Source organism: Bufo gargarizans, chromosome 3 (assembly GCF_014858855.1).
Source record: "Bufo gargarizans isolate SCDJY-AF-19 chromosome 3, ASM1485885v1, whole genome shotgun sequence".
Classification (NCBI taxonomy): domain Eukaryota; kingdom Metazoa; phylum Chordata; class Amphibia; order Anura; family Bufonidae; genus Bufo; species Bufo gargarizans.
In genome coordinates, this window is record NC_058082.1 from 454,724,766 (window position 1) to 454,738,081 (window position 13,316).

General features: G+C 40.9%; 1 protein-coding gene across 1 annotated transcript in view; it reads right to left on the reverse strand.

Moving 5' to 3' along the window:
- F5 (coagulation factor V) overlaps positions 1–13,316 on the reverse strand; it is a 170,906-nt gene that overhangs the window by 100,451 nt on the left and 57,139 nt on the right. Inside the window, exons 10-12 of the mRNA XM_044283579.1 lie at positions 12,807–13,018; positions 11,137–11,281; positions 8,011–8,220 (exon numbers count right to left, since the gene is read on the reverse strand). Of these exons, the coding sequence (XP_044139514.1) occupies positions 8,011–8,220; positions 11,137–11,281; positions 12,807–13,018 (567 nt within the window). The remainder of the gene's footprint in view (positions 1–8,010; positions 8,221–11,136; positions 11,282–12,806; positions 13,019–13,316) is intronic.

Genomic DNA, 13,316 nt, shown 5'->3' on the forward strand with positions numbered 1-13,316 from the left:
GGGCTGGCAGGAAGGGGTTAGGTTGAGAATTTGGCATGGTGGGGCATTTCAGTTTTTACCTCAGGCAGTAGAAAGGCTATGTGTTCCCCTGCCCCTTGCCACAAAGCACTGAGGGAGCTGAACTCTTGCACCAGGGCCCATGAACCTTTAGCTACATCCCTGCTTTAAACAATAGGTAATTTTTGGATTACACATTTCCTTTAATGTTTCTGGCCCCTGATGTATATATATATATATATATATATATATATATATGTACCAGGACCTCACCAACAACTACATAGCGTTGTAGAATATCTATATCTATATATATATATACACTCACCTAAAGAATTATTAGGAACACCATACTAATACGGTGTTGGACCCCCTTTTGCATTCAGAACTGCCTTAATTCTACGTGGCATTGATTTAACAAGGTGCTGATAGCATTCTTTAGAAATGTTGGCCCATATTGATAGGATAGCATCTTGCAGTTCATGGAGATTTGAGGGATGCACATCCAGGGCACAAAGCTCCCGTTCCACCACATCCCAAAGATGCTCTATTGGGTTAAGATCTGGTGACTGTGGGGGCCATTTTAGTCCAGTGAACTCATTGTCATGTTCAAGAAACCAATTTGAAATGATTCGAGCTTTGTGACATGGTGCATTATCCTGCTGGAAGTAGCCATCAGAGGATGGGTACATGGTGGTCATGAAGGGATGACATGGTCAGAAACAATGCTCAGGTAGCCCGTGGCATTTAAACGATGGCCAATTGGCACTAAGGGGCCTAAAGTGTGCCCAGAAAACATCCCCCACACCATTACACCACCACCACCAGCCTGCACAGTGGTAACAAGGCATGATGGATACATGTTCTCATTCTGTTTACGCCAAATTCGGACTCTACCATTTGAATGTGTCAACAGAAATCGAGATCAGACCAGGCAACATTTTTCCAGTCTTCAACAGTCCAATTTTAGTGAGCTCGTGCAAATTGCAGCCTCTTTTTCCTATTTGTAGTGGAGATGAGTGGGGTCTTCTGCTGTTGTAGCCCACCTTTCTTTCCCATTCTGACATTCAATTTGGAGTTCAGGAGATTGTCTTGACCAGGACCACAACCCTACATGCATTGAAGCAACTGCCATGTGATTGGTTGACTAGATAATCGCATTAATGAGAAATAGAACAGGTGTTCCTAATATATTCTTTACCCCTTACAATCTGCCTTTCGCCATCTTCACTCTACAGAAACTGCCCTTACTAAAGTGTCTAACGATCTCCTAACAGCAAAAAGAAATGGTGTCTATTCGCTATCGATTCTGCTGGATCTCTCTGCAGCGTTTGATACTATAGACAATAAACTCCTCCTCACCATGCTCCACTCAATTGGCCTTAAGGACACTGCTCTCTCTTGGTTCTCTTACTATCTCTATGGCCTCTCCGTTAGTGTATCATTCACCGTCTCTTCTTCTTCTCCTCCTCTTCCTCTTGATGTCGGCGTTCCTCAGGGCTCAGTACTAGGTCCTTTACTCTTCTCCCTCTATACAGCCCCCATCGGACAGACTATCAGAAGATTTGGCTTTCGATACCATCTCTATGCTGACGACACCCAACTATACACTTCATCCACTGACATCACCCCTGCTTTACTCTAAAACACCAGTAATTGTCTGGCAGCTGTCTCTAACATCATTTCCTCTCTGTATCTAAAACTGAACCTCTCAAAAACTGAACTTCTTGTCTTTACCCCATCTACTAACTCACCTAAACTTGATATTTCAATTTCGGTCTGCGGCACTATCATAACTCCTGTGCAACATGCCCGCTGTCTTGGGGCCACATTTGACTCTGATATTTCCTTTGTTCCTCATATTCAATCACTTACACGCTCTTGTTGTCTGCACCTCAAGAATATCGCCAGAATCCGCCCTTTTCTTACGGTGGAAACTGCAAAAACTCTTGTTGTTGCCTTCATTCATTCTCGTCTTGACTACTGCAATGCATTACTAATCAGTCTCCCTCTCACTAAACTCTCCCCCTTCAGTCTGTCCTAAATGCTGCATCGAGGCTCATCTATCCATCCAAACGGCTACACTGATGCTACTAGTCTGTGCCAGTCACATCACTGGTTGCCCATCCACCACAGAATACAGTTCAAACTTCTAACCCTCACCCACAAAACTCTCTACTGTGCTGCACCTCCATATATCTGCTCCCTCATCTCAATCTACCACCCTACTTGTGCTCTCCGTTCTGTTAGCGACCTAAGGTTAATAACCTCCATAATTCGTACCTCTCACTCCCATCTTCAAGACTTTTCTCGAGCTGCACCTACTCTCTGAAATACTTTGCCCCGGAATACTAGGTCAATTCACAACTTCTCCACCTTAAAACGTGCCCTAAAAACACATATTTTCAGGCAGGCTTATCAAGCTACCTAAACTGACTATTCCCTGACTAAACCTCTCCCCCCACCAACTCCTCTGGACTAAACTCGATCCTCTAGTAGTTCCAAACCCAAAGCAGATCGGCCAGCACCACTCTTGTCAGTTCAATAATGGCTCAAATCCTACTTATCACAATCAACTACCTTATGTGTCACCCCCAATTCCTCATAGATTGTAAGCTCTTGTGAGCAGGGCCCTGACTCCTAGTGTTTAAGTTGCATATTAGCCCGTTAGTTTTGCTTCGTACATGAACCCTATGAATTTGTAAAGCGCTGCGGAATATGGTGGCGCTATATAAATAAATGTTGTTATTATAATTATATATATACAGTTGGAAGAAAAAGTATGTGAAACCTTTGGAATGATATGGATTTCTGTACAAATTGGTCATAAAATGTGATCTGATCTTCATCCAAGTCACAACAATAGACAATCACAGTCTGCTTAAACTAATAACACACAAAGAATTATATGTTACCATGTTTTTATTGAACACACCATGTAAACATTTACAGTGCAGGTGGAAAAAGTATGTGAACCCTTGGATTAAATAACTGGTTGAACCTTCTTTGGCAGCAATAACTTCAACCAAACGTTTCCTGTAGTTGCAGATCAGACGTGCACAACGGTCAGGAGTAATTCCTGACCATTCCTCTTTACAGAAATGTTTCAGTTCAGCAATATTCTTGGGATGTTCTTGGCAAGTTCTCCTGGAAAATGTCTTGATAAACTTGGGAATTCATTTTTTCTTCGATGAAAGCAATCCATCCAAGCCCTGATGCAGCAAAGCAGCCCCAAACCATGATGCCCCCACCACCATACTTCACAGTTGGGATGAGGTTTTGATGTTGGTGTGCCTCTTTTTCTCCACACATAGTAGTGTGTTTCTTCCAAACAACTCAACTTTGGTTTTATCTGTCCACAGAATATTTTGCCAGTACTGCTGTGAAACATCCAGGTGCTCTTGTGCAAACTGTAAACGTGCAGCAATGTTTTTTTTGGACAGCAGTGGCTTCCTCTTTGGTATCCTCCCATGAAATCCATTCGTGTCTAGTGTTTTACGTATCGTAGATTCGCTAACAGGGATATGCCAGAGACTTTTGTAAGTCTTTAGCTGACACTCTAGGATTCTTCTTCACCTCACTGAGCAGTCTGCGCTGTGCTCTTGCACAATAAAATCTTTACAGGACAGCCACTCACAGGGAGAGTAGCAGCAGTGCTGAACTTTCTCTATTTATAGACAATTTGTCTTACCGTGGACTGATGAACAGCAAGGCTTTTGGAGATACTTTTATGACCCTTTCCAGCTTTATGCAAGTTAACAATTCTTAATCGTAGGTCTTCTGAGAGCTCTTTTGTGCGAGGCATCATTCACATCAGGCAATGCTTCTTGTGAAAAGCAAACCCAGAACTGGTGTGTGTTTCTTATAGGGGAGGGCAGCTGTAACCAACACCTCCAATCTCATCTCATTGATTGGCTCCAGTTGTCTGACACCTCACTCCAATTAGCTCTTGAAGATGTCATTAGTCTAGGGGTTCACATACTTTTTCCACCTGCACTGTGAATGTTTACATGGTGTGTTCAATAAAAACATGGTAACATTTAATTCTTTGTGTGTTATTAGTTTAAGCAGACTGTGATTGTCTATTGTTGTGACTTAGATGAAGATCAGATCACATTTTATGACCAATTTGTGCAGAAATCCATATCATTCCAAAGGGTTCACATACTTTTTCTTGCAACTGTATATATATATATACAGTACAGACCAAAAGTTTGGACACAGCTTCTCATTCAAAGAGTTTTCTTTATTTTCATGACTATGAAAATTGTAGGTTCACACTGAAGGCATCAAAACTATGAATTAACACATGTGGAATTATATACATAACAAAAAAGTGTGAAACAACTGAAAATATGTAATATTCTGGGTTCTTCAAAGTAGCCACCTTTTGATTTGATTACTGCTTTGCACACTCTTGGCATTCTCTTGATGAGCTTCAAGAGGTAGTCACCTGAAATGGTCTTCCAACACTCTTGAAGGAGTTCCCAGACATGCTTAGCACTTGTTGGCCCTTTTGCCTTCACTCTGCGGTCCAGCTCACCCCAAACCATCTCGATTGGGTTAAGGGCCGGTGACTGTGAAGGCCAGGTCATCTGGAGCAGCACCCCATCACTCTCCTTCATGGTCAAATAGCCCTTACACAGCCTGGAGGTGTGTTTGGGGTCATTGTCCTGTTGAAAAATAAATGATGGTCCAACTAAACGCAAACCGGATGGAATAGCATGCCGCTGCAAGATGCTGTGGTAGCCATGCTGGTTCAGTATGCCTTCAATTTTGAATAAATCCCCAACAGTGTCACCAGCAAAGCACCCCCACACCATCACACCTCCTCCTCCATGCTTCACGGTGGGAACCAGGCATGTAGAGTCCATCCGTTCACCTTTTCTGCGTCGCACAAAGACACGGTGGTTGGAACCAAAGATCTCAAATTTGGACTCATCAGACAAAAGCACAGATTTCCACTGGTCTAATGTCAATTCCTTGTGTTCTTTAGCCCAAACAAGTCTCTTCTGCTTGTTGCCTGTCTTTAGCAGTGGTTTCCTAGCAGATATTCTACCATGAAGGCCTGATTCACACAGTCTCCTCTTAACAGTTGTGCTAGAGATGTGTCTTCTGCTAGAACTCTGTGTGGCATTGACCTGGTCTATAATCTGAGCTGCTGTTACCCTGCGATTTCTGAGACTGGTGACTCAGATTAACTTATCCTCCGCAGCAGAAGTGACTCTTGGTCTTCCTTTCCTGGGGCGGTCCACATGTGAGCCAGTTTCTTTGTAGCGCTTAATGGTTTTTGTGACTGCACTTGGGGACACTTTCAAAGTTTTCCCAATTTTTCGGACTGACTGAACTAGTTTTTCTTTACTTAGCTGCTTTTTTCTTGCCATAATACAAATTCTAACAGTCTATTCAGTAGGAATATCAGCTGTGTATCCACCTGACTTCTCCACAACGCAACTGATGGTCCCAACCCCATTTATAATGCAAGAAATACCACTTATTAAACCTGACAGGGCACACCTGTGAAGTGAAAACCATGTCAGGTGACTACCTCTTGAAGCTCATCAAGAGAATGCCAACAGTGTGCAAAGCAGTAATCAAAGCAAAAGGTGGCTACTTTGAAGAACCTAGAATATGACATATTTTCAGTTGTTTCACACTTTTTTGTTATGTATATAATTCCACATGTGTTAATTCATAGTTTTGATGTCTTCAGTGTGAATCTACAATTTTCATAGCCATGAAAATAAAGAAAACTCTTTGAATGAGAAGGTGTGTCCAAACTTTTGGTCTGTACTGTATATATATATATATATATATATATACTCAACAAATGACGAGGCAGCACTTCCAGCTATGCTTGACAAAGGCCTCATTGAGCAGGCCGAAACATTGCTGGGAAAAAAGTTTTGGGGTCGTCACCCTGTCACCAAAAGCTGGAAGTGCTGCCTTGTCATTTGTTGAGTATACAGGTCCTTCTAAAAAAATAGCATATTGTGATCAGGTTCATTATTTTCTGTAATGTACTGATAAACATTAGACTTTCATATATTTTAGATTCATTACACACAACTGAAGTAGTTCAAGCCTTTTATTGTTTTATTATTGATGATTTTGGCATACAGCTCATGAAAACCCAAAATTCCTATCTAAAAAAATTAGCATATCATGAAAAGGTTCTCTAAACGAGCTATTAACCTAATCATCTGAATCAACTAATTAACTCTAAACACCTGCAAAAGATTCCTGAGGCTTTTAAAAACTCCCAGCCTGGTTCATTACTCAAAACCGCAATCATGGGTAAGACTGCCGACCTGACTGCTGTCCAGAAGGCCATCATTGACACCCTCAAGCAAGAGGGTAAGACACAGAAAGAAATTTCTGAATGAATAGGCTGTTCCCAGAGTGCTGTATCAAGGCACCTCAGTGGGAAGTCTGTGGGAAGGAAAAAGTGTGGCAGAAAACGCTGCACAACGAGAAGAGGTGACCGGACCCTGAGGAAGATTGTGGAGAAGGACCGATTCCAGACCTTGGGGGACCTGCGGAAGCAGTGGACTGAGTCTGGAGTAGAAACATCCAGAGCCACCGTGTACAGGCGCGTGCAGGAAATGGGCTACAGGTGCCGCATTTCCCAGGTCAAGCCACTTTTGAACCAGAAACAGTGTCAGAAGCGCCTGACCTGGGCTACAGAGAAGCAGCACTGGACTGTTGCTCAGTGGTCCAAAGTACTTTTTTCGGATGAAAACAAATTTTGCATGTCATTCGGAAATCAAGGCGCCAGAGTCTGGAGGAAGACTGGGGAGAGGGAAATGCCAAAATGCCTGAAGTCCAATGTCAAGTACCCACAGTCAGTGATGGTCTGGGGTGCCATGTCAGCTGCTGGTGTTGGTCCACTGTGTTTTATCAAGGGCAGGGTCAATGCAGCTAGCTATCAGGAGATTTTGGAGCACTTAATGCTTCCATCTGCTGAAAAGCTTTATGGAGATGAAGATTTCATTTTTCAGCACGACCTGGCACCTGCTCACAGTGCCAAAACCACTGGTAAATGGTTTACTGACCATGGTATTACTGTGCTCAATTGGCCTGCCAACTCTCCTGACCTGAACCCCATAGAGAATCTGTGAGATATTAGGAAGAGAAAGTTGAGAGATGCAAGACCCAACACTCTGGATGAGCTTAAGGCTGCTATCGAAGCATCCTGGGCCTCCATAACACCTCAGCAGTGCCACAGGCTGATTGCCTCCATGCCACGCCGCATTGAAGCAGTCATTTCTGCAAAAGGATTCCCGACCAAGTATTGAGTGCATAACTGAACATAATTATTTGAAGGGTGACTTTTTTTGTATTAAAAACACTTTTCTTTTATTGGTTGGATGAAATATGCTAATTTTTTTAGATAGGAATTTTGGGTTTTCATGAGCTGTATGCCAAAATCATCAATATTAAAACAATAAAAGGCTTGAACTACTTCAGTTGGTGTGTAATGAATCTAAAACAGGGATGTCAAACTCGTGGCCCTCCAGCTGTTGCAAAACTACAACTCCCATCATGCCTGGGCATACTACAGCTATCAGGGAATGATGGGAGTTGTAGTTTTGCAACATCTGGAGGGCCATGAGTTTGACATCTATGATCTAAAATATATGAAAGTCTAATGTTTATCAGTACATTACAGAGAATAATGAACTTTATCACAATATGCTAATTTTTTTAGAAGGACCTGTATATCGTGGAGGAGAAGCCTACCTTTGTGAGGAATTGCACCCAGTGCACGTGGTCTGACTGTGCTGCTGCAATATTTGTGGTATTATATATATATATATATATATATATATATATATATTTATTTATAACAAAAGTGCTTATTGGTCTAGTAAGAGAACATTATCTGGTTATTACATTATTGTGCAACTATCACAATGAAGTTCATATGCACTTGAGTTTATGTGCTTCAGTGTATCACAATGTATCAGGCAATTTGCATTTTTGTGTTAACAAGTAGTAAAGATAAATTACCTTGATTACTCATTTCAATAGAAATACTTTCACCAGTCATTGGAAAGAGAGTCACCATATCCTCACTTCTCAGTTTGTATCGGAAAGTATGACCGCTCAGCTGTAATGTAATGGTTTCATCTTGCACCCCAACATTTGAGACATGCCACTGAACAACATGACTATGACAAAAGCCCAGAATTGCATTTTCATAGCTATTTCCATTGATGCCTGTAAAAGACATAAGACCAATAAAATCACGTTTTATTTTATCAGACTATTGAGAAATAAGCCTATCCGGGAATGAGTAATTGGATCAAAGGAACTCGGAATAAACTAGACACGGCTAATATTCATGCTAGACTTGTTGGGAGAAATGTCTGAAATATGGATGCCCTGGTGTCCCAGTTAATATAATTATAGTCATATGATTTCCAGTGAGGAGATTAGGGCTGCTGATTAACAGATCCACTTCAAACAAGCAATTAATAAGTTTGAAAACATTCTCAGGTCCATCAAGTCCAACCATGTCCTTTTTATGTTATGCCCCTGGAGAGTGCTGGACTTCTGTGTCTTTGGTTGCTAATATTGTATTTTATTTTTTTGCTGTATGAAAAAAATCATCACACAATTTAGCATCTATTGATTTTACACTTAACTTTAATTAATGACTATCATTTTGCTAAGCAAATTCCATATACCGTACATTGAATCCATAATATACAATTTAATTAAAATAATTAGGAAGGGGTGAAAATCTCTTATACTCCGTTCTGATTCTGCTTTACATCCCTTCTAGAATTATTACAGGGTTTGTGTAGAAGCAGCAGCGCAGATCATATGTTTAAAAAAATATGTTAATCTTAAAGGGAATCCTACTCCCTGTCGCTCCAGTCTTGCATGCTGGCTCACACGAGCCCATCTTCTAGTCTTCTGCAGTGAACCACAAGAGACACATCACTACTGAAGCCAGTAATTAGCTGCAGTGGAGCGGGTGACCATGCCTATGCCAGGGAGGAAGTAAAAAAGCTGCAAACCAGAAGATGGACACATGGGAGCAGGTAAGTATGATTATTTTCCTAGTGGAGGCAGGCTGCGTGCATCAGGGGAAAATTATTCCTGGACAACCTGTTCCCCACTTATCCGATCCTGAGCACTGGCTCCCATTTGTAAATCTTCTGGTTGGTGGCTTACTTCCTCCATGGCATGGGCATGGTCTCCTACTCTGCCAACCACAAGGGAAACATCACTGCTGAAGGCAGTAATAGGCTGCAGTGGAGCATGCGACCATGCTAGGGAGGAAGTAAACAAGCCGTAGATGGACACATGGGAGCCAGCGAGCAGGACCAGAGTGGCGGGGAGCAGGTAAGTGTGATTCTTTTCCTAAACTTATCAGTTGAAAATGTTATTCCTGAACAACCCATTTAATGGCTATCCCTATGGCTTTATTTTAGAAACATTGCTATATGGTTAAGTGGGACCTTAAAGTCCTCTAATTGTTTCAACCATAAGAAACCTCAATATAAAATATTAATAGCTTGGTGCTGTACCCCAGAATTATTGCATCTCAATGTCTCCTGGTACTTTTTTGAAAGGGGAATAAAGTGGCCTGCATGAATGACATATTCCAAAACAGGGTCATAGAGAATTATATGATCATGGCTGGTTCCTTCAAAAAATATTGATACTTTATTCTATAGGTTGTCTGTGGTATGGCAGCATAGACCCTCCCCTCTCCTACTTGAATGACAGGGCCAGGCTTCTATATCATCATTTCGCCTTGCCCTGAAATATCGCGCCTGCACTGTTTATCACAAGATCAGCGCATGCGCAATTCAACTTACTCTGGTGCATGCATCAGATTGTAGAGCCAGAGAAGATGACAATGCAGGAGGCTGACCCTGGCAATCAAGAAGGAGAACTGCTGCCAGGGGAAAGCAGCAAAGCTAGGGGAACGGAGGGGCTCCTGTATTTAAAGGGGTTATCCAGGAATTGATAAAGATGACCCATCCTCAGGATAGGTCATTATTATCATATTGGTGTCCGAGTCCTGGCACTCCTGACGATCAACTGTTTCAGAGAGCCGCCATGTTCACCGGAGTTCTGGTGAACGCAGCCGTCTCTTGGAAGCTTTCTAAGCACAGCGATATTGATGTATTTTCCTGAGGATAGGTCATTATTACTTAATTCCCTTGAAAACCCCTCGAAGTTAGTATATATCTCAAGTAATCCTGATATATTTCTGTTGTTATCTGATTTGATAACTATTTTTCTTACAGCATAATGCAACAGTTCATAGATGTGCATAATGGTAGTTCATAGATCGGCCCCCCTTAAAGAGGCCCTGTTTGCCCTCCTGATATGTCTATTTTAGTAAGTATATGTATTGCCCATGTAAAAAATATTCCGGGGCACCTTTTCTTATAACTCTGGAGGTAGGATTCCTCTGTTATTCCTTCTAGAAATGTATGAATAAATTGACAACTGGGTGTTGTCATTCCCTTTGTCAAGGGGTATGTCACTTCACAGTCTGGTACTGTCAGTACTTATTGGGTAGTTTTAGAGTGTGCAAAGACACACACCCAAATGGTGGCAACCAGTTGTCAATGTATTCACACATTTCTAAGAGAAATAAAAGAGGAACTGTACAACACGAGTCCTAAGCAAAGATGCTCCAGAATTGTTTTTTATTTTTTTAATTGGAAATTACAAGTATTTACTAAAGGAAACATATCAAGAAGGTTGACATGCAAAACATGAGAAAATACACATACATAAATATGATATCTTTAAATATCTTTTTTTCTATTCTCCCTTAAAGAGTGCAGACTGCTAGCAATTCATTCATAACTTTTAGTAGAAATAACAAAGGAATGGCACAGACTCATAAGAATAGAGGCTCCAGAATTGTAATTACATGGGGAATGCATGAAGCTATTAAAACAGGCATGTCAGGAGTGGTGAAAGGTCCTCTTTAATATCACCATTAGGGACACTTTGGATCTGAACACAAAGGAGAGAAGAATCCTTCCCTTACACTTCCTTAGAGAATGCCTCCCATCACCCTTCAGCATTGTTTGATCCTCGTAAGTTTTGTTTTTAATTTGATTTTATTTGTTAGAGAGAAGAAAAGGAGAGATGGCTTACTGCTGATGACATAGGAGTTGTACAGGCTCTTTGCGTCTTTGTTGAGCACTTTGTTGCATGCCTTTGGTTTGTTATGCTCAAAGTACCAGCTTTTGTTCTCATCAAATACAGTAAACATTGCGATCTGCTCTGTATCAGCTTTTTCCTAAGAAAAAAGCAAAAAAATACATTACTGTTCAATCCGGGCAGAATAACAGTCCTTGCTGGTTAGAGTTTATTATTTAATTTTTTATTTTATTTTATACTAGTCCTTGGACAGTAATGTAATATAGTGAAAACTAACTCTCTGACAGTATTACATAGTAAAATAGTTTGTACAGCTGTAAAAAGGCATACTCTATGTCCATCCAGTTAAGCCTGTTATCCTACAAACTTGATCCAGAGGAAGGCAAAAAAAAAAAACATGAGGTAAAAGCTAATTTTCCAGAAATGTAGCAGCTATAGCTTGTATTATTGTTACGCTTAAGAAATGCATTCAGACCCTTTTTGAACTGACATGGTGAATTAACCATGGCAGAGAGTCTATAGTCTCACTGCTCTTACAGTAAAGAATCCTCTTCTATGTTTGTGTAGAAACCTTCTTTCCTATAGAAGTAGAGGATGTCCCATCGCCCCAGTCTTGTGTATAGATGCATTATGGGAGAGATCTCTTTACTTACCTTTGATATATTTATACAATTTTATTAGGTCACTCCCCAGCCATCACCTTCATTTTGATAATATTTCTGCATACTGGATTTTAGCTAAGGGAAGTGCCTGACAACAAGTATGTTAGAAACCAATAAAACTGTGGATGCAGTTCTGGACTATATTTCAGATTCAGATGTAAAATTAGTAAATACAATGAGGTACATTTATTGAGACTGGTGCCAAGATGCCTCGAAATAAGTCTACGCCAGCTAGGGGCTATTTTGGCGTAAGTTATTGTAAATCTGGTGGGCTATGGGAAGCCTTACCCCTCTCATTAAGCCCTGCCCCATCTTTTGGAAAGTGGCAACAACCTTGAGAGTAACATCAATTTTTTTATTTATTTTCAGTTGTACTGAATTTCAGAACAGAACTTACTTCTCAAAGTTTTTAGAAATGCCCCAACCTTTTCTGTAATATTACAACAAAAAACACTAAACACAGAATGCACAAACAAATTAACATTTATCTATGCTCTTCCTCAATTACTATCTTACTTTCCTTTGAAACCATCTTCTTTATGTTTCTAAATGTTTAGCCATGTCCTCCCTCCTCCTTCTCATTGTCCTGTATCTGAGTATAGGACAATTGGCAGGAGCAGGAACCTTCCTTTTCCCATCTACCCTGTCTTCTGTAAGACAAACCAATTAATATTCCCCATCCCCTTGGCTGCCCCTTCTATCCCCTTCCTCGTGTCTCCAGCCTAAGATGGAACTGATGAGCAAGCGACTGGCCCTGTGTTCTTTGCAGGTTTTTTAAAGGTACAAATAGTGAAAGAAAAGATATAACATTATCCGCTGTTTGCTTATATCATTGATCTCTAGGCTTAGTGTTCCGTTACAGTAATACTTGAATTATTTCCCATTCCGAGGCTTGGCCTTCAACAGTGATGGACACAAATAAATATACTGTCACAATAATTCTATATATTCTACATAATTTTCTTGACCTTTCAAATATGTTTCCTCTCAGGAAGTATTTACCTGTAGTCCCCTAGTATTTAATGCCATTGGCTTGCAGATTAGAATTGTACCGAGGAGTCCAGAGGCCAAATCCTTCACTATGTTAACAGTGCTATGATACATTCTCGTTAAACACTGTGGGTCACTTTTTGTAGGTTCATCAGTTTCCAGTATAGTCCAGTAATAAGTAGCCGTTTCCCCTGGCATCACTGTGCTGTTCTCCATCTCCTCACCTAATACAGAACCATACAGATTACTGCACGCTATTTCTATATAGTGGTAAGAAAAAGTAAGTGTACCCTTTGAAATTTCCTGGATTTCTGCATTAACGATAAATTGTGTTCAGACTGTTATCTAAGTCACAGTTAAAGACAACCCCAAACCATCTGAAGCTGCCAGCAGTACCTGAGAGTAGTGAGCAGTGCGTTTCTGACGATTGTTTTGTTCCTGAAGTCAGATGCGGCAAAAGCTCTAAAGACGTTCCTTTATCCCCTGCCCGGCACGCTTTTTCACACATGCTTGAAGTCCAGG